At 39.3% G+C, this 19,235-nt stretch overlaps 1 protein-coding gene across 3 annotated transcripts in view; it reads left to right on the top strand.

Annotated features, from left to right (window-relative positions):
- ILRUN (inflammation and lipid regulator with UBA-like and NBR1-like domains) overlaps positions 1-19,235 on the top strand; it is a 112,704-nt gene that overhangs the window by 26,967 nt on the left and 66,502 nt on the right. For all 3 annotated transcript variants that reach the window (XM_059076450.2, XM_059076451.2, XM_067006053.1), the window contains exons 2-3: positions 10,476-10,630; positions 16,822-17,019. In XM_059076450.2, the coding sequence (XP_058932433.1) occupies positions 10,476-10,630; positions 16,822-17,019 (353 nt within the window). The remainder of the gene's footprint in view (positions 1-10,475; positions 10,631-16,821; positions 17,020-19,235) is intronic.

Below are 19,235 nucleotides of genomic sequence, written 5' to 3'. Positions count from 1 at the left end.
CAGTGTCGCACAGTTTAAGTGATACAGAGAGTTCAGGTGCTGAAATTCAGCAAGTCTCTTTATTATCTAACCATTAGAGGTTTAGACAGAAAGTTATATTCTTATCTTGTATATCATATCTTCTTTCTGGAAAGCCAGATTGGGTTCTGTTGTGTTTTGCAGATTGGATTGTCTTGAAAAACTGTACTGAAGTTTGCACAGTGTTCTGTGGGCAATTTCCTTTTATGGTCCAAGGTCCAAAAGCTCCATCTAGCTTTGGAGTGCATATGGAGTGTAACCAGTTGCTTTGCTATGTACAAGGACTGCTACCTTGCTAAGCCCAGATGGAGGGGAGCCCATTTCCTCCAGCTCACCTTGACTTTTTGTTTGTTTTTTAAAAATATTTATTTACTTACTTACTTATTTTTGGCTGTGTTGGGTCTTCCTTGCTGCTTGCGGGCTTCCTCTAGTTCCGGCGAGTGGAGGCTACTCTTGATTGCGGTGTGCGCGCTTCTCATTGTGGTGGCTTCTCTTGTTGCAGAGCACGGGCTCTAGGCGCTCGGGATTCAGTAGTTGTGGCTCGCAGGCTCAGTAGTTGTGGCGCACGGGCTTAGTTGCTCTGCGGCATGTGGGATCTTCCCGGACCAGGGCTCAAACCCGTGTCCCCTGCATTGGCAGGCGGATTCTTAACCACTGCTCCACCAGGGAATTCCCCTTGACTTTGTTATGCGTTGTGGATTTTTAAATTTTGCAATACTTTAGTCTTGTATCAGTTAGGAGTGTACTGGAGGTGAACACAACCCTGTCTTAAACTAGCCTGAATAAAAATGAGAATTAATAAGGATACAGGAATATCTTAGAACTTAAGTTAGCAATTTATTTGGGCTTCAGAAGCAACCAGAACCAGGGACCTGAATGTTGTCAGGCCTGTATTTTTCTGGCTGTTGGTGAGTTTGTGGTATTCTTGTGACTCTCATACATCTGTGTGCCTTTGCATATAATCTCCCTCTGTTTGAAATGCCTCTTCACCCCCTTCTCTAGGTGGTTAACCAGTTCATTAGGGTACAGTTTTGATGTTACCTGGTTGATGAAGCTTTTCCTGAATTCCTAAGTTTGAGTAAGGTATTTTCATTTCTGTACTTTTGTAGTCCTTGGTTATATTTCTTCCCTGAAATTTACCTCGTTGAATTGTGATTACTTGTTTCTAAATCTTTCTTTAATAGACTTTGTGTTCCTTGGTAACAAAGACTTTGTCTTATTTATCTTTACGTTTCTGTTACCTAGAACGTGAATGAGTGAAAACGTAAAGAAAAGAAATATAAAAGAAGTAAATATTATATACTTACTGATTGGCAGATAGGGAAAACGTTTTTGTGCTGATAATTTAGTTTGATTCTGAGCATAAATGTTGTTGGTTCTTTCAGTCCTAGAAACTGTGTTTGGGAATAGGAAATATATTTTTTAGGGTGATCAGAGCATAAGCATACCATACTTGAGTTATGGTGAGGTACAGTGCATGTCTCAATTTGTTCTCCCACTCAGTTTCCCATGTCTGAGCTTTGCCGTTTATTGCACTTGCCATGGAAGTGTCCCCAAAGGCTAGCTAGGATCACCCATAGGGCAGAATCCTACTCATACCCAAGAGTCTGTCCAACTTCTTTTTCTCTTAAAAATGTTTCATCTTCTTTAACACATGGTGCTGGTACAACTGGATAACCACAGGCAAAAGAATGAAGTCAGACCCCCTACCTCACTCTTTATACAAAAATTAACTGAAAATCAGTGACCTGAATAAAAGTAAAACAATAAAACTGTTAGAAGAAACATAGGGATAAATCTTCATGATCTTGGATTGGGCTACTGATTCTTAGATTTGATGTCAGTCAAAGCAACAACAAAAAAAACTAGATAAAGTAGACTGCAACAAAATTAAAAACTTGTTATGCATCCAAAGACATTATCAAGGAAGTGAAAAGACAGTCAGTATAATGGGAGAAAATATTTGTAAATCATATATCTGATAAGGGTCTAGTATCTAGAATATATGAAGAACTCTTACAGCTGCACAATAGGAAGACAAGCAACTCAGTCACAAAAATGAACAAAGGATTTGAATAGACATATCTCCAAAGAGGATATACAGATAGCCAAGTACATGAAAAGTTGTTTAAGATCATTGGTCATTAAGGAAATGGAAATCAAAACCACAGTCAGATATCATTTCACACCCACTAGGATGGCTATAATAAAAAAGAAAAAGAAAAGAAGTGTTGGTGAGGATGTCGAGAAATAGGAACACTTGACTTGTACATTGTTTGTAGAAATGTAAAATGGTTCAGCTGATGTGGAAAACAGTTTGTGGTTTTTCGAAAAGTTAGACATGGTATTACATGTGATCCAGAAGTTCTACTCCTAGGTATATATCTAAAGAAATGAACACATATGCCCACACAGACACTTGTATATGAATGTTTATAGCAGTATTACTCAATAGTCAAAAGGTAGAAACAATCCAAATGCCCATCAGCAGATGAATGGATAGTCAAAATGTGGTATGTACATATAATGGAATATTACTTAGCCATATAAAGGAATGAAATACTGATCAGCATGCTATCATTTGGGATAAATCTCAAAAATATTCTGCTAAGTAGAAGAAACCAGACACAGAGGTTGCATATGGTGTCATTCCTTTTATATAAATTATCCAAAATAGACAAATTCATAGAGACAGAAAAAACATATGTAGTTGCCAGGGGATGGGGGGGAAGGAATAATGAGGAATGATTACTTAATGGATATGTGGTGTTCTTAATGGGTATGAGATGATTTTAAAGTTTTGAAAGTAGAGGTGGTGGTTGCACAACATTGTGGATGCAGTAAACACCATTGAATTGTATACTTTAAAGTATGTAGTTATAATTGTATGTTATGTGACTTTCACCTCAGTTTTTTTAAAAGAGGAAAAATAGTTTGATCTTGACACAGCCAAAGGCACTCAGAAATTAAACTCTATAATGCCAGTGTCAAATTGGTGTAGGCTCAAAATTTGCCCCTTCCCCTGCCCACTTTTTAAACAGTGAGCCAATTGTATTTTCTCAGATGACAGTGATACCCAATGTAAGATGGCTCTGGGGTTGCCTAATTTAGTGGTTCAACTATATCATCAAGGACACAGCAATTTTATTTCCCTTTCTGATCAGTCATTGTAAGCATGTCAGCCTCATCCTCATTAGGTCTCCTGAGGTTCCCAATAGGTGCCTTAATGTTCCCTAGATGGCTGAAGTAATTCTTTGCACCTAATTTTTTTTTTTGTATCCTTCCAGTGGTGGGAAAAAAGATACCTTTTCTTTCTTCTGTTTTTGTTTTCATTTACCTTTTTTATAAACTATTCAAACCTACAGAAAATTTTAAAAGAATCAGAGTATATACCCTTATACTTGCCACCTAATTCAACAACAGTGGTTAACATTTTTGCCATAATTTGTTTTCTCTATATAAAAATTTTTTGACTCATTTGAAAGTTGTTGACATCACGACCCTTCATCCTTAAATATTTCAGCATGCTTCTAAAAAAAAAGGACATTCCTTTACATAACTACATAGTAAGACACTAAGATAATTTACAAAAATTCTTTAGTACTAAAAAAATATCCAATACATATTGTAAGTTTGCTCAGTTGTTCCCAAATGTATCATTTATAACCCCCCCTTTTTTTTATAGAATCAGAATCCATTCAAGGACCTCAAGGATCATATATTGCATTTGGTTGTTATGTCTCTTTGAATTTTTTTGTGTTTGGGGTTGCTCAACAAAGCTTAAGGGATCTTAGTTCCCTGACCAGGGATTGAACCCGGGCCACGGCAGTGAAAGCGCCTAACCCCTGGACCCTCTCTTTAAATCTAGAACAGTGCCACCACCTTGGGTTTTCATGGCAGAATGCTAGTTTTTTACTTTTTCTTTGGAAAAGGTAATAACTGCTGATGTTAGTTAGAGGGGCCAGTTCTAAAAAGTATTAAAATTAATGGATCAGTAAGTAGCCAGGAAAAGAAGAGGAAGAAACAATCTTGGACTTGCTAGGGCTCTGAGAAGTGAGTAAATATTGGTGTGAACTTTGTTGCTCCTCTTAATGAAATCTTTCACAAGTTCTTCCTTTCTTATTACTGTCTTCATGTATTAAATAATATCATCTATTAGTTAATTTTTAGGTTTTGAAAGTATTTTAAGTCTTCTTTAGCCCAACTTCTATTCCCTACCTGCGTTCATCTTTGTTTTAATGAAATTCTCAGTTTCTTCTCAGGCCTTAAAATCCACAAGTATCACAAGTACACGTTTTTTGGCCCCTTTTTTTGGTCTTCCATGTTACATGTCTGCTGAGTTGATGTTGGAAAGCGCGGGTAAGAATTGACATCTGTTTTGCTGATCCTTTTTCTAATCAGTTTTTTTCAGTCATTCAAAGATAGTGAGGTCTTTCTGATTCCTGATGAGCTTGTGCCTTAGGAGCAGTATCATTGGTGCTCCACAGGTGAGGGAAACTTCTTGAAGTTCGGGATAGGGACTGCTTGAAGCCTGAAGATGCTACTGTTCATGTTTAACTAGATTGATTCATTATTCTGATCTCCCATTTTAATTTATGTCCAAATTAGATGGATAGTTTTTTTTTTTCTTATGAACAATTTGGATCCTTTTGAGTTTCTTACTTGTTCAGAGAGTGGAAAGAGAAGGTGTCTAATTTTATTTTGCTGAGAATCTGAGCTAAGACTTCCGGCATTCCCTCTTTAATTCTGATTTCCTAGTTTTCTGAACTGTTTTCTTCTACCCCTGTATTTTTGGGATTATGTTCCTGACTATATATTCAGTATATAGATGATTTTTCTTCATAAGACTGTCAATCTGACTTACATTTGTATAAATAGTACAAAAATAAATGTTTTATGTTTGTGAATATATGCAAGATTAGGCATTTGACCACTTTCAGGAATTCAGTTTAATGAGAAGTTATAATTAATTCATTTATAGAATTCATGATGGTACTTAATATGTTCTTAAGAAAATCAGATGTTCAGAGCATTAGTAGAAAATTGGAAAATTCTGGGTAAGGTAAAAGTTTTATGCCTTTGAATAGATGTGGTTCTGAGTTGTACTAATAATTGACTGTCTAGCCTGGGGCAAGTTATTTACCTGTCAGTGCATCTGTGGCCTCATCTATAAAATGAAGGTTGGACAATATTGCTTCTTAGTTATAAAACTGCATTTCATCAGGAAACAGATATCAGCATCACCAGATTCTTCTACTCCAAATCAGGTTAACCTGATTATCAGTGCAGTTGAAACTGTATTGTGCACCAAGCCCATTTTTTTTTTTTTTTTTTTTTTTTTTACCCCAAGATGGAAAAGCTGCTTTGGGCTGATAAGCCTCAGTGTGAGAGGTAGTTGCATTTACCCTTCTCTGAGTGTCCCTGGTTTGCTGCAGTCTGCTAGGCTTTGTAACGGATAGGGCCCTTGTCTGTTTTGCTGTCTGTTCTATCCCTAGACCCAGGCTGAGTGCCTAGCACATGGATAAATGCTCATTAATTAAATATTTGTTGAATGAATGACTGCCAACCTAGGGCATTGGCATTTACACACATTGCCTTATGCAGTCTTCACAGCCAACTTTATAACACCCAACTTTGTAATAAAAAATATAAGCAACCTTACAATAAAAAAACTCAATTTTACACATGAGTAAACTGACACAGATGCTTAACCACTTGTTCAAAGCCCCACAGCCAGGGGTTAGGAGCTGCCTCCAAACAAAGCCATTTAAAATTTTACCATTTTATAATCAAATGGGACCTAATCAAAAACTTAAAAGCTTTTGCACAGCACGAAAACCATAAGCAAAATGAAAAGACAACCTATGGACTGGGAGAAAATATTTGCAAACAATGCAACTGACAAGGGCTTAATTTCCAAAATATACTAACAGCTCATACAACTCAATGACAGAGAAACAAACAACCCAATGAAAAAATGGGCAGATGACCTAAATAGACATTTCTTCAAAGAAGACATACAGATGGCCAATAGGCACATGAAAAGATGCTCGGTATCGCTGATTATTAGAGAAATGAAAATCAAAACTGCAGTGAGTTATCACCTCACACTGGTCAGAATGGCCATCATTAAAAAGTCTACAAATAACAAATGCTGGATAGAGTGTGGAGAAAAGGGAACCCTCCTACCCTGTTGGTGGGAATGTAAATTGGTGCAGCCACTATGGAAAACAGTTTGGAGGTTCCTTAAAAAACTAAAAATAGAGTTGCCATATGATCCAGCAATTCCACTTCTGTGCATATATCAGGAGAAAACTCTAATTCGAAAAGGTACATGCACCCCCATGTTCATAGCAGCACTATTCACAATAGCCAAGACGTGGAAGCAACCTAAATGTCCATCAGCAGATGAATGGTTAATGAAGATGTGGTAAATATATACAATGGAATACTACTCAGCCATAAAAAAGTGAAATAATGCCATTTGCAGCAACATGCATGGACCTAGAGATTATCATACTAAGTGAATGAAGTAAGTCAGAAAGGCAAATACCATGTGGTATCACCGATATGTGGAATCTAACATATGATCCAAATGAATTTATTTACAAAACAGAAACAGACTCACATACATAGAAAACAAACTTATGGTTACCAAAGGGGAAAGGGGGTGGGGGAGGGATAAATTAGGAGTTTGAGATTAGCAGATACAAACCACTTGATAAACAGCAAGGTCCTACTGTATAGCACAGGGAACTATATTCAATATCCCGTAATAAACCATAATGGAAAAGAATATGATAAATAATACATATATATCTGAATCACTTTGCTGTACATCAGAAACTAACATAACATTGTAAATCAACTCTGTCAGTAAAAAAGTAAAATAAATTTTTACTATTTTAACCATTTTTAAGTGCACAGTTCTGTGGCATAAAGTATATTCACAATGTTATGTAACTATCACTATCATCCATCTTTGCCTGTGCCTTTTTCCTCCCCTATTAACACTGCCTCCCTTTGTTCTTTACGGCACTTTTAACTATTTAAAATCAGAGTAAAAACTTTTCTTGAGCAAAAACACTGAAGGAACCTGGAAGTTTAAACTTTCAGGCTGGGCTGAATACTGAGTCAGTGTCCTCCCTTTCCCATCTCCTCAGCCAGCTCTGTTTCATGTAGAGTTTTTTATTGGCTAATAATAGCTGGGTATGTTGTTTTGAACAGGAATATATGCTATCATGTCTGCTTGTTCTCACACTAAATAGGAGCTGTTTAGTCTCTTCCTGCCGTTCCTTGGCACTGTGAGGCAGTGATCTAAATGGTCCAAGTGCTGAGGAGCTGTGTACCTGCCTGATGGGTTAGAGCACCACCGGGTTAATGTCTTCTCTCCGCCTTGTACTTGGGAAATGATTGTGCTTTGTCATCCTTCACTTCTTCTTCCTGCCAGTCCAGTTCACTACTTTCAGTTTCACTTTGGGCTTTAAAAGTATTCCTTAATCTTTCTCTGGTTGAATTTTCTGTAAAATGCAGGTACAAGTAAGCAGTTTTGTTGGCTTGGCTGTGGGATAAGTTGGAATGTGTGAAAGGAGATTTGGGAGGGGGATGGATCTGCCTAAGTAGGGTAGCTGGACTTTTCCACTTGCTAGTGTTTCTCCTGTGCTGGTCTCGAAGTCCTGTTTGATATCAGTCAGAGCCAAGTGGCGAAATATGACACAGGCTGAGGATGAGCATTGGCAATTGTCCTGAGTGCACAAATAGTCTCTTCCCTCCCAAGCATATTTTACAGCCAAGTGAACAGAAGACAATTCAGGCTGTTTGCCTGAGACCTTCGGCAGAAAAATTATCTTTATAAAAAAGTGGCCACTTGGTTTTTATAAAAAGTTTCAGAAGAACAAAATGCAACCTAGGCTTATTTCTCTCTCCCTTGTTTTATCTCTGATCCCTAAGTGTAAGGCTGATTCCAGATGTACTTCTAAGTCTGTTTGCGGGTGGTAGTGTCTGGGCATCCCCAAGTTCAACCGGTCACATATTCTTCACTTGAGATCAGTGTCAGCTAGATAAGGAAGTTGCCGGAAAAACTGAAGTCTAAGCCTTCCTATTGAATGGTCAAGTAAACAGGCACAGTTTGGACCCTGGCCCAGCTCTGCTCCATGTAAATTTTATCTAGCACACACATGACGGGCCAGCAGTTGGTGGTGTTATAATTCCAGTCATGACTCACTAATACTGCAGGCCGCCATTGCATGAGGCTTGACCTGAGGTAGCTGCTCTAAGTATAGCCTTCCTTTCTGGCAGCTGCAAACACCTGGAAGAGCAGGCAGGCCCCCAGCAGAAAAGTATTTGCTGTTAATAGTATGTCTGTTGAACAGTTGTGTACTGTCAGAGCTTATTTCATGCTATGTTTATACATAATTAAAAACAACCCACTGGATCCATTGGCTTATGGTTGGGTTATGTTTAGAAAAATGCTATTTGTGTTGTTATTCTGTGAGGACTGGGGATGATGTCACTAGTTTGAGGAAAACCATAAGAGAAATGGTTAATGTAATTACCAACAATTTCTTTGATCTTTAATGAACACAGAACTTAAACCCCTTAGTGGCCTTTAGTCTCTGGCACTGAAGAACCAAGCTGTCAGTCGTGTGATTCTCTTCAGTTAGAGACTCTAGTTTGTGTGCTTGGTAGTTCCTTCTGACTTAAGGGGGTTTATAAGTAATTGAAAAGAACACCAGGGACTTCCCTGGTGGTCCAGTGGTAAAGAATTGACCTTACAGTGCAGGGGACGTGGCTTCCATCCCTGATCAGGGAGCTAAGATCCCACATGCTGCGGGGCAACTAAGCCCTTGCACCACAACTACAGCACTTGCACCACAACTACAGCACTTGCACACCTCAACTAGAGCCCGCGTGCTCTGGAACCCGCACGCCACAACTACAGAGCCCATGCGCCCTGGAGCCTGCACGCCACAACTAGAGAAGAGAAAAACCACATGCCACAACTAGAGAGAAGCCAGCGCACCACAATGAAGAGCCCACGGGCCACAACGAAAGATCCCACATGCCTCAACGAAGATCCTGTGTGCTGCAACTAAGACCTGATGCAGCCAAAAATAAATTAAATTAATAAATCTTAAAAAACAAAATAAAGAACACCACTATTTACAAAATGGTGTTAAGACCTCACCAATATCTTATTTTTAATCTACCAGATCGACAAAAATCCAAAATGTTGGCGAAACATCATTGATGAGCAGGTGGGGAAATAGACACTCTCATACATTCTTGTTGGGAGCATTCATTAAGTATGTAACTTTTTTATTGAGGGAAGTTTAGATATATCGATTAAAGCCACAAATATATGCCCTTTGACCCAACGGTATCACTTGTAGGACTTTATCCTACAGATGCAATTGTATGTTAAACTATGTGTGCTTAAGCTTATATATGGAAGAATTAAAGATTGGAAGCAAACTCAAAAGTGGATTGGTTACCTAAATGACATATCTATACAGTGGATACAGCTGTAAAAAACAATGAGGATATTCATTGTGTACTGACTTAGAAATGTCTTCATGATACAGTGTTAAGAAATGTCTCCATGATACAGAATAAAGCAAAGGGCACTGTGTAATATGCTACCAATTGTATAAGAAGTGGGGAAATAAGAGTATATCATTTGCTTGGATGTGCATAAGGAAATTCTGGAAGGGTATTTAAGAAAGTAATATGAACAAATGATTACCTGTGTGTGTATGTGTGTGTGTGTGTGTGTGTAGGAAGGAAGAGATAAGATGGGTATTTTTCATTGTATGAAACTTTGAATCATGTGCATGTATTGTTTTTAAAAAAATAGATTTTTTTTTAAATGGAGCGTCTTTGGATTTTAGTCACAGCTACAGAGGAGCTCTCTCTCTCTCTTTTTTTTTTTTTTTTTTTTTTTGCAGTACATGGGCCTCTCACTGTTGTGGCCTCTCCCGTTGCAGAGCACAGGCTCTGGACGCGCAGGCTCAGCGGCCATGGCTCACCGGCCCAGCCGCTCCGCGGCACGTGGGATCCTCCTGGACAGGGGCATGAACCCACGTCCCCCGCATCAGCAGGCGGACTCTCAACCATTGTGCCACCAGGGAAGCCCCGGAGCTCTCTTTTAATTGACTTCCTTACCCACACTTGCTGTCCTTGTGGGTAAGAGGGGGATTTCCTCACATTGTTGCTGGTTCTAATAATGTTTGTTACTTTCTATGTGGGTGCCTTGGGAAGAAAGTGATGCACAAGTTTTTGGTCCTGGTGTTTTTCCTGTTGTTCCTCAGCCAGAATCAACGACTCTGAAGATTAACATACCAGGAGCCACCTATATACCTTCTATATATGGGTTCTGTAGGTTCCTTTTGTTTGACAATTAGGATAATATGCTCTGGAGAGGACTGAAGTCTTTTGCCTTTTCTCTTTATTTATAGGAACCTACAAGCAGCAATTGGCGCCTATTATGACTTTGAGAGCCCAAACATCAGTGTGCCCTCTATGTCCTTTGTTGAAGATGTCACCATAGGAGAAGGGGAGTCGATACCTCCTGATACTCAGTTTATAAAAACATGGCGAATCCAAAATTCTGGTAAATGTATAACGAGCAATCTTCCTTGCCCAGTTTTCTTTTTCTTAGTAGTTAAAAGAAATAAAGAAGTGTTTTAGCTTAAATTATGTGATTGTGTAATTCTGAGCTTTTCCTTATACGTGATGTAGAATTTTCTTGTACTGGTATGATGACCCAAACACCAATAAAATACTCCCTAGATTAGGAAGAATTTAGGTCTTGATGACATTTAAACACAATTCAATATTCTTTTGATACCAGGAACTAGGCCTGTGTGTGGTGGTGGTATTGTCTCCACCTGTACAGTTCTACTCCATCATTTTATTTCTGCTCGAATTAATCTTCCAGTTATATCCACAAGCTAGAAGAGGTGCATCCTTGAATGGAACAAGGTAGTTAGAGTTGTGAGCATCTACTCTTTTGAAAGCTCATTTCTTTGCAACCACAAGGATGTTTGTATCTGAAATTTTCATTGAGCTATCTATTTGAGATGTTAACATCACTTTGAAAAATTGGGTAAGAAGTGTAGGGATTTGCTCAGAATAGAAAAAATGGAAAGATTGAGAAATTGCTTTTTTTAAAAAAATTGTTTTGACGTACTGTTGACTTAAGAAAAATGTAACATAAGTTAACCGTAGTTCTTTGAAAATAGTATCTGAATATGTATCTTATAACTGTTCATTATCACCTTTTACTTGTTAAATTCTTTTCTAATGACTTTTTAAATTTGAGTGAGTTTAGTATTTCTTGTCTCATCAAGTAACAATTTATGCTGACTAGGTGAGGATGCGTTAACTTCCTTATTAATGAGGATTTACAAAAGAAATTCTACGAGATGGAAAACTAGGCAAAAGGAATATTTAGTTAAAAGTTTGTTGGTGTCAGGGAACTGTGTCTAGTAAGATAATCTGATGTGAAATGATATAAAACTCTGGGGACTCAAACCTATAAAAGTGACCTTTTATTGGACCCTGTTTACTTTTCAGTTCTTTATACTTCAGTTCTTTTATGATGGGGAGAGACTGGCCAAGCTAGCCTTTTATATAATAATTAATGTACCAAATTATTATTCTTAGTTTTTCTGGCTAATTTGGAAATAACTTTACCTTGGATGAAGGTTTGGTGAGTCACTGAGCAAAAGCATGTAATCTGGATTGACCCAGTTTGTAGATGACTGGGGACATCAGTGGCTTTGTAAATTTTCATTAGCTTCTTTTCTCTTTTGGTTATAACAGTGTGGTGCATTGTTAGTTTGAGAGGCACATGATAATACAGGAAAACAGCCATTTTTCTATTTTTCTTGAAGTTCTTATTCCAAGTTTGATTATCTTTATGTTGTCTAATTTCTTTCTCACCTTTCTTAGTGTTGTGTGCTTTTAAAAATATTAAAACAATCTCTTTAGGTCAACTTTTTTTTTTTTTTAGATCAACTTTTATTCATCATATTTCTTATCTGAATTACTAAAATCTGTGTTACTGGTCAAAAATGCTTTTTTTTTTTTTTTGGCGGTACGCGGGCCTCTCACTGTTGTGGCCTCTCCCGTTGCGGAGCACAGGCTCCGGACGCGCAGGCTTAGCGGCCATGGCTCACGGGCCCAGCCGCTCTGCGGCGTGTGGGATCCTCCCAGACCGGGGCATGAACCCATGTCCCCCGCATCGGCAGGCGGACTCCCAACCACTGCGCCACCAGGGAAGCCCCCAAAATGCTTTTGAAACCTAGCCATGAATTTTTGAAATTAGTAACGTTTGTTTAGAAAGTATAGCTTATTAAAAGTTTTGTTTATTTAAAAGAATTAATCCAAGACCTTGTTTACTTAATGGTGAAAACACTGGAAGTGGTCTGGCTTTCCATGGGTTCTTTATAGTATTTGTAAATATTGAAAGTTGTTAGAGTACTGTTGAAATGTTTTAAATACCATCTTGCTGCAAAATAACCATTTTATATTTCAGAAAGCCTCTTGAAATATCTATTCACTCACTAGACAGTTCCTTGGGTTAATGGGAGATTGTAAGGGTTTGATATAAAATGGCGAGAATGTCAAATCAGAACCCCAAAGAGCCTGCCTTTCACCTTGACTTGGAGAAAATTTGTTTTGGTGGGGCTAGCTCTTTTTCCTCCTGCTTTTGCATAGTAACTCCAGTTTAAAACAGTCTCTGGGTCTGCAGCCTTTCTTCCTGTAAAAGGACATTTTTGTTCCTGTACACCTCTTGAAAAACTGGGCAACAGTTGCTAGAGATTTTACCTTTCGAGGTACTTGGAACAGGTAGGTTTTTTATGCTTCTGGAAATCGTTCCATCAGTTGTAAAATAGTTTTGTGTCTGTAAACTAAATGCTTTCCATTTGATTAAGAAGAAACTGGCCTCACATAATTAAGTGACAGGTATGTTATTAGAGAGAGAGATAAGGAAAGCATGCACAGGCACTGGTTCTTTGGCATCATCCTAATCTGTCCTGGGTTCTTTCTGGAAATAGAGTGGTAACACACAGAAGTAGGGTAGGCTGGGACTCCCCTGGCAGTCCAGTGGTTAAGGCTCTGCGCTCCCAATGCAAGGGGCACGGGATCAATCCTTGGTCGGGGAACTAAGATCCTGCATGCCGCATGGAGTGGCCAAAAAAAGAAGTAGGGTAGGGCTTAGCTGTTTCTCCTCAGGCTCTCTTACTGTCATTCATAACCTTCCCTAAGAGATAAGTGCTCACTGAAAGAGTTTCATAAATAATTTTTCATGGTGCTTCTCCACTGTCATGTTTCAGGCATACCAGGAATTCAAATTTACAACAGATGAGATTGATAGGAACTGCATATAGCTGTCCCAGCACCTTCCCCAAAGAAGATAAATGTCACACATTGTTTAAAATTCAACACCTAATATTGTTTAAGTCCTTATATTCAGATCATAGAGAAACTGAAGTGAGACATTTAATGACATAGATGCAGAATCCCAGGATCCAAACTTTTGGTACTGTGTAAGTTTTAGAAGTTTGGGTAACATGACCAGGAAACTTTACAGTTGGAGTTTAAAATGAAAATTTGAAACTGTCCCTCTGAAGATGAAAGGAGACAATTCTCTTTACCAACACTTACAGCTTCTCAGTTGTTACAGCCATGCTCTGCTGTCCATCTGTGGTGAGTGTTAAACTAAGCATATTATAACTCTGGTGTTTCTCTGACTTTAATGAAGTAGTTATGATTGTTATATGAGAGAGTGACTTCAGAGTCATCTTTATTTTCTAAACTACATAGAAGTGAATATGAAACAACAGTTGAGGGAAAAAAAGAAACTTGAGAAAGAACAACTGTTCCCTCCTTTTTTTTTTTTTTTGTGGTACGCGGGCCACTCACTGTTGTGGCCTCTCCCATTGCGGAGCACAGGCTCCGGACGCACAGGCTCAGCGACCATGGCTCACGGGCCCAGCTGCTCCGCGGCATGTGGGATCTTCCCAGACCGGGGCACGAACCCGTGTCCCCTGCATCGGCAGGCGGACTCTCAACCATTGCGCCACCAGGGAAGCCCCCATTTTTCTTTTGACTCCTTAAAATAGTTAAGTTTTTTATGTTCCAGTCACTTTATCAGGTACAGGAAGAAAATGGCAACAAGATCAGTGAAGGTCCCTGTTTGCATATAGCTTAATTTGAAATGCAGTCTCTAAAGCTACAGGGGTTAAAAAGAGGGAGGGGGTCTTCACTGAGGTGTTTGTCTTCTGTCTTGCTCTTTGGATGTTCCTTGTTGTCTCCAAACTATTTCTATAATCACTTATACCTTAGTAAGTCTCAGACTTTCTGGAACTGATGGACTTTTATTTCGTTTTTGCCATGCTCTCTATCATCTCAGAATTGCCACATGACAAGTTTCTTGTCTTGTTTTGTTTTGACTTTTTATGGTTTTTAATAAAATTATATTTCATGATAACTGGAGAATCACAGCCTTAGTCATATGTGTGCTTGTGGTACTTAACTTGGAAAGTCATAAAACACAGATTAGTCTTTCTTTTCTTCTTATATATACCCCCCCCATTAAGCCAGTTGTAACAGACTTAATTTGAAGTGCTATTGTGTTATACTTCTCAAATCCAGATTTTTCCGGTATACTTAGCCTGGTAGGCCAAGTAGCTCATCAATATTTCCCTTCCTTCTGTATCAAGAGTCAGTATCAGTGACCTTTTCAGAACTACCTGACCTGACCAGTTGGGGGCTGTAAGAACTATATGTCATAATAAACTGTTGGTAACTCTCAGAAGGCAGATGATTGGTTCTTCATTTTGTAGCAGATTAACACTTTAGAGTTGATGGTGTATAACTCCTCCAGTTTTTTCAAGAGGCTCTCCAAGTACCACATCAATAGGGTCTGACGTACTGAAAAGATCAGGCCCGTAGCCTCATAATTGTTAATCATTTAACATTTTACCAACTAACTCAGTATCCTGGGAATACAGCAGTACTCCCTCTTTTGCACAGATGAGAGATCCAACTGTCTCAGCTGCTTGTGCTTGTCTGCCTAGGACAGCCACATATTTTCCACATCCAGACTGTCTTAGTTCCCCTTTTTTTCTTTAAAGTTCAAAAACAGACACATTCTTGGATTTTCATATAAACATTGTCTTGTTATAGATGTGTGTGTCTGTGTGTGTGTGTATGCATGTGTATGTGTGTCTTTTAAAGAATAATTATGAATTCAGCCCTATAATAGCAGTTTAATTTTCCTTTTGGATCTTGGTCTTTAAAGAGACTGACATTTTCCAAGGTACTTCACGTCAACTGCTACTATTCTTGACTAAGACAAATATGCTTTTGCCGGGCCATAGGCCCCAGCAATGAAAAAAAAAAAGAATTTTCATGTATTGCCAGTGTATCATCCACAACCTTTTCAACAGCAGCAGTTGCCCTTTATAGTGTTAACTTAAGAGGGCACTTTGTTGGCAGGATTTTTTTTAAAGAGGGTCTGACAGACATAGCGACCACTCCTCCATCTGCTACCCCTAAAAATCCAAGAGCCACAGCAGGTGCCATTCATTATGGGGCTGAGAGCTCAGCAGTAGAACGTTGGTTGCTTTTCTCTCCAGTTCTCTTTTTCAGTAGTAAACCATCAAGTATATCAAAACTGGCCTGGCACTTCACGAACAAGGTACTGAGGAATCCTAGAGTGCTGTTAGGAGATGAGTTTCAAGCATGCTGAAAGTCCTTCCATGTTCAGCTTTTCATGGTGATTTGCTTTTATAATGAATGTATGTATCTCAACAAAAAGATATATAGAGGTTTCTGTATATAGTAAAAAGGAGTCTGTTGGAGAGACTTCACAGGAGAGATCACATCTAGTCACTGTGTGGCTACCTATGACTGGTCAGAAGTCAATATATTGATTTCTCATTTGAGTCAGTTTACATGAAAATAGGTGTACAGGAGTGGGAACCAAATAAGACTGTTGCCACTTCCAAAGGAGGGAAATACATTCTTGCCAAAGCCATTTCTCTGTCTTGCCATTCCTATTCTTTCTACAAGCACCTCTTGCTGGTGTCATCACCCCTGAGACAACGGGTCATTGTACTGTTATCAGGGCCCACTGTTCATATTTTCCCCACTACTGTTTGAACCTGAAAATGAAACTTTCACTTGACTCCTTTGTCTTGTTTGCAGTCTTTTGACCCTCGATCTTTTCATTGTTACGGACTCCAGAAGAAAAGTCATACATCAGGGAAAAAGCAGTTCTAAAATGAAAATAATACAGAAACTATTCCTCTTTCCTCAATGGAAAGTTTCATCCTCTTTCCTCGATGGAAAAACTGACGACAGTCAGACATATTTTTACTTTGAATGTCAGTTTAAAAGGTCAAGTGCAAATGGGCACATGTTCTTAGTAGAGAAAGCAGTCTTCCAAAGATGTGGGCCTGAGCTTCATTTCCATGACTCTTTTCTGACATCATTCTTAGGTTCTACAGATTCAGTGTGATGTGTGGCCTTCCCTGGGTCACCCAAAACACATTTTCTTGAGGAACTGCCTTGCTTTTGCTGTGTGTGCTTTCTCTTAGGGATAGACAGCTGGTCAGAGGTTGCTGACTCTGATTCTTTCTGACCAGTGAGGTGTTACATAGCTCAAAGATATGTGGATAGGTTTACGTATGTGTGAGAGACAGAGACCTCTTCTACAGTTTTGTAATGAACTGCACTCAGCGTAGGACCATTGATTGCCTAACATTTTTTTCTTTTGCTTGAACTCAGGGGCAGAGGCCTGGCCTCCAGGGGTTTGTCTTAAATATGTCGGGGGAGACCAGTTTGGACATGTGAACATGGTGATGGTGAGATCGCTAGAGCCCCAAGAGATTGCAGATGTCAGCGTCCAGATGTGCAGCCCCAGCAGAGCAGGAATGTATCAGGGACAGTGGCGGATGTGCACTGCTACAGGACTCTACTATGGAGGTGAGTATGTCCCTGTGCAGCCCAGAGTGAAGGAATTAAGGTAACATCTTACAGCATGCCCAGTGTTGTTCACGGAGCCTGTCAAATTATGTAGCATGGTGTGGTCCCTTTTAAACAGCGACCTCAGGCAGTTAAATGACTTGAATTTAATGACTAATTGGTTCAGTCTAGCGGTCTCCTTTTTATACTAGGAATTTAGTTAAAATTTAGTGAAGTGTAATGAGATATATTTGCATTCTAAACAATGATTTAGTAGTGCTGCTATTTTTATTATATAATCTAGTAGGTGCTGTAAGAATACTGAAGGCAGTCCTTGTTCTCACAGTCTCTAGACAGAAGTTGTATAAAAAAAGATAATGCACAAAATGTGCATACTTCTCTCCACCTGATGACCTGTCAAGATGCTAGTACCTCTCACTTCTTTTTACTGCCATACTTTTTGGACAGAGTGATTTACACTCATTGTCTCTTCTTCCAATTTACTTTTATTTTTCAAACCAGTCAGTCCTTTACCCTCTCCAGTGATGTTTATCAGCAACTACCCAGTTTCCAAATCCAGTAGCCACTTTCCAGTCTTCATACTAACTGACACTCTTTCATTTGGCACCAAACTCTAAATGTTTTTTTTGTTGTTGTTGTTTTGTTTTTTTTTTCGGTACGCAGGCCTCTCACTGTTGTGGCCTCTCCTGTTGCGGAGCACAGGCTCCGGAAGCGCAGGCTCAGCGGCCATGGCTCACGGGCCCAGCCGCTCCGCGGCATGTGGGATCTTCCCGGACTGGGGCACGAACCTGTGTCTCCTGCATCGGCAGGCAGACTCTCAACCACTGCGCCACCAGGGAAGCCCCATACCTTGATTTATTGACGTTCGCTTTATTGTGCTTTAAGATAATTTTTTTTTTTTTTTTACAAATTGAAGATTCGTGACAACCTTTCATTGAACAAGTCTGCTGACACCATTTTTCCAACAGCATTTGCTCACTTTGTGTCTCTGTGTCACATTTTGGTAATTCTCACAATATTTCAGACTTTTTCATTATTATTATATTTGTTATGGTGACCTGTGATCAGCAATCTCTGATGTTTCTATTGTAATTGTTTGGGGATGCCACAAACTGTGCCCGCATAAGACTGTGAACTTAATTGGTAAATGTGTGTGTTCTAACTATTCCACCAATTAGCCATTCCTCCATCTCGTTTCCTCTCCTTGGACCTCCCTATTCCCCGAGACACAACAATATTGAAATTAGGTCGGTTGATAACTCTACAGTGGCCTCTAAGTGTTCAAGTGAAAGGAAGAGTCACAGATCTCTCACTTTAAAAACTAGAAATGATTAAGCTTAGTGAGGAAGGCATGTCAGAAACCAAGATGGGCCAGAAGCTAGGTCGCTTGTACCAAACAGCTAAGTTGTGAAAGCAAAGGAAAAGTTCTTCAAGGAAATGAAAAGTGCTACTCCAGTGAACACACAAATCATAAGAAAAGTGAAACAGCCTTATTGCTGATACGGAGAAAGTTTGAGTGGTCTGGATAGAAGATCAAATCAGCCACAACATTCTCTTAAGCCAAAGCCTAATCCAGAGCAAGGCCCTGACTCTCTTCAACTCTGTGAGGGCTGAGAGAGGTGAAGAAGCTGCAGAAGAAAAGTTTAAAGCTAGCAGAGGTTGGTTCTTGCAGTTTAAGGAAAGAAGCCCTCTCCATAACATAAAAGTGCAAGGTGAAGGAGCAAGTGCTGATGTAGAAGCTGCAGCAAGTTATCCAGAAGATCCAGCTAAGATAATTCATGAAGGTGGGCTACACTAAGCAAGAGATTTTCAATGTAGACAAGACAGCCTTATATTGGGAGAAGATGCCATCTAGGACTTTCATAGTTAAGGAGGAGAAGTCGTGCCTGGCTTCAAAGGACAGGCTTTCTTGTTAGGGGCTAATGCAGCTGGTGGCTTTACCTTGAAGCCAGTGATCATTTACCATTCTGAAAACTCTAGGGCCCTTAAAAATTATGCTCAATCTGCTCTGCCTGTGCTCTGTAAATGAAACAACAAAGCCTGGATGACTGTACATCTGTTTGCAACATGGTTCACTGACCATTTCAAGCCCACTGTTGAGACTTACTGCTCAGAAAAAAAGATTCCTTTCAAAATATTACTATTCATCGACGGTGCTCCTGGTCACCCAAGAGCTCTGATGGAGATATGCAACAAGATTTTCATGTCTGCCAACA

Source organism: Kogia breviceps, chromosome 10 (assembly GCF_026419965.1).
Source record: "Kogia breviceps isolate mKogBre1 chromosome 10, mKogBre1 haplotype 1, whole genome shotgun sequence".
Lineage (NCBI taxonomy): Eukaryota > Metazoa > Chordata > Mammalia > Artiodactyla > Physeteridae > Kogia > Kogia breviceps.
Note: the sequence above shows the minus strand (reverse complement) of the source record. Positions and strands in the feature narration are given on the sequence as shown.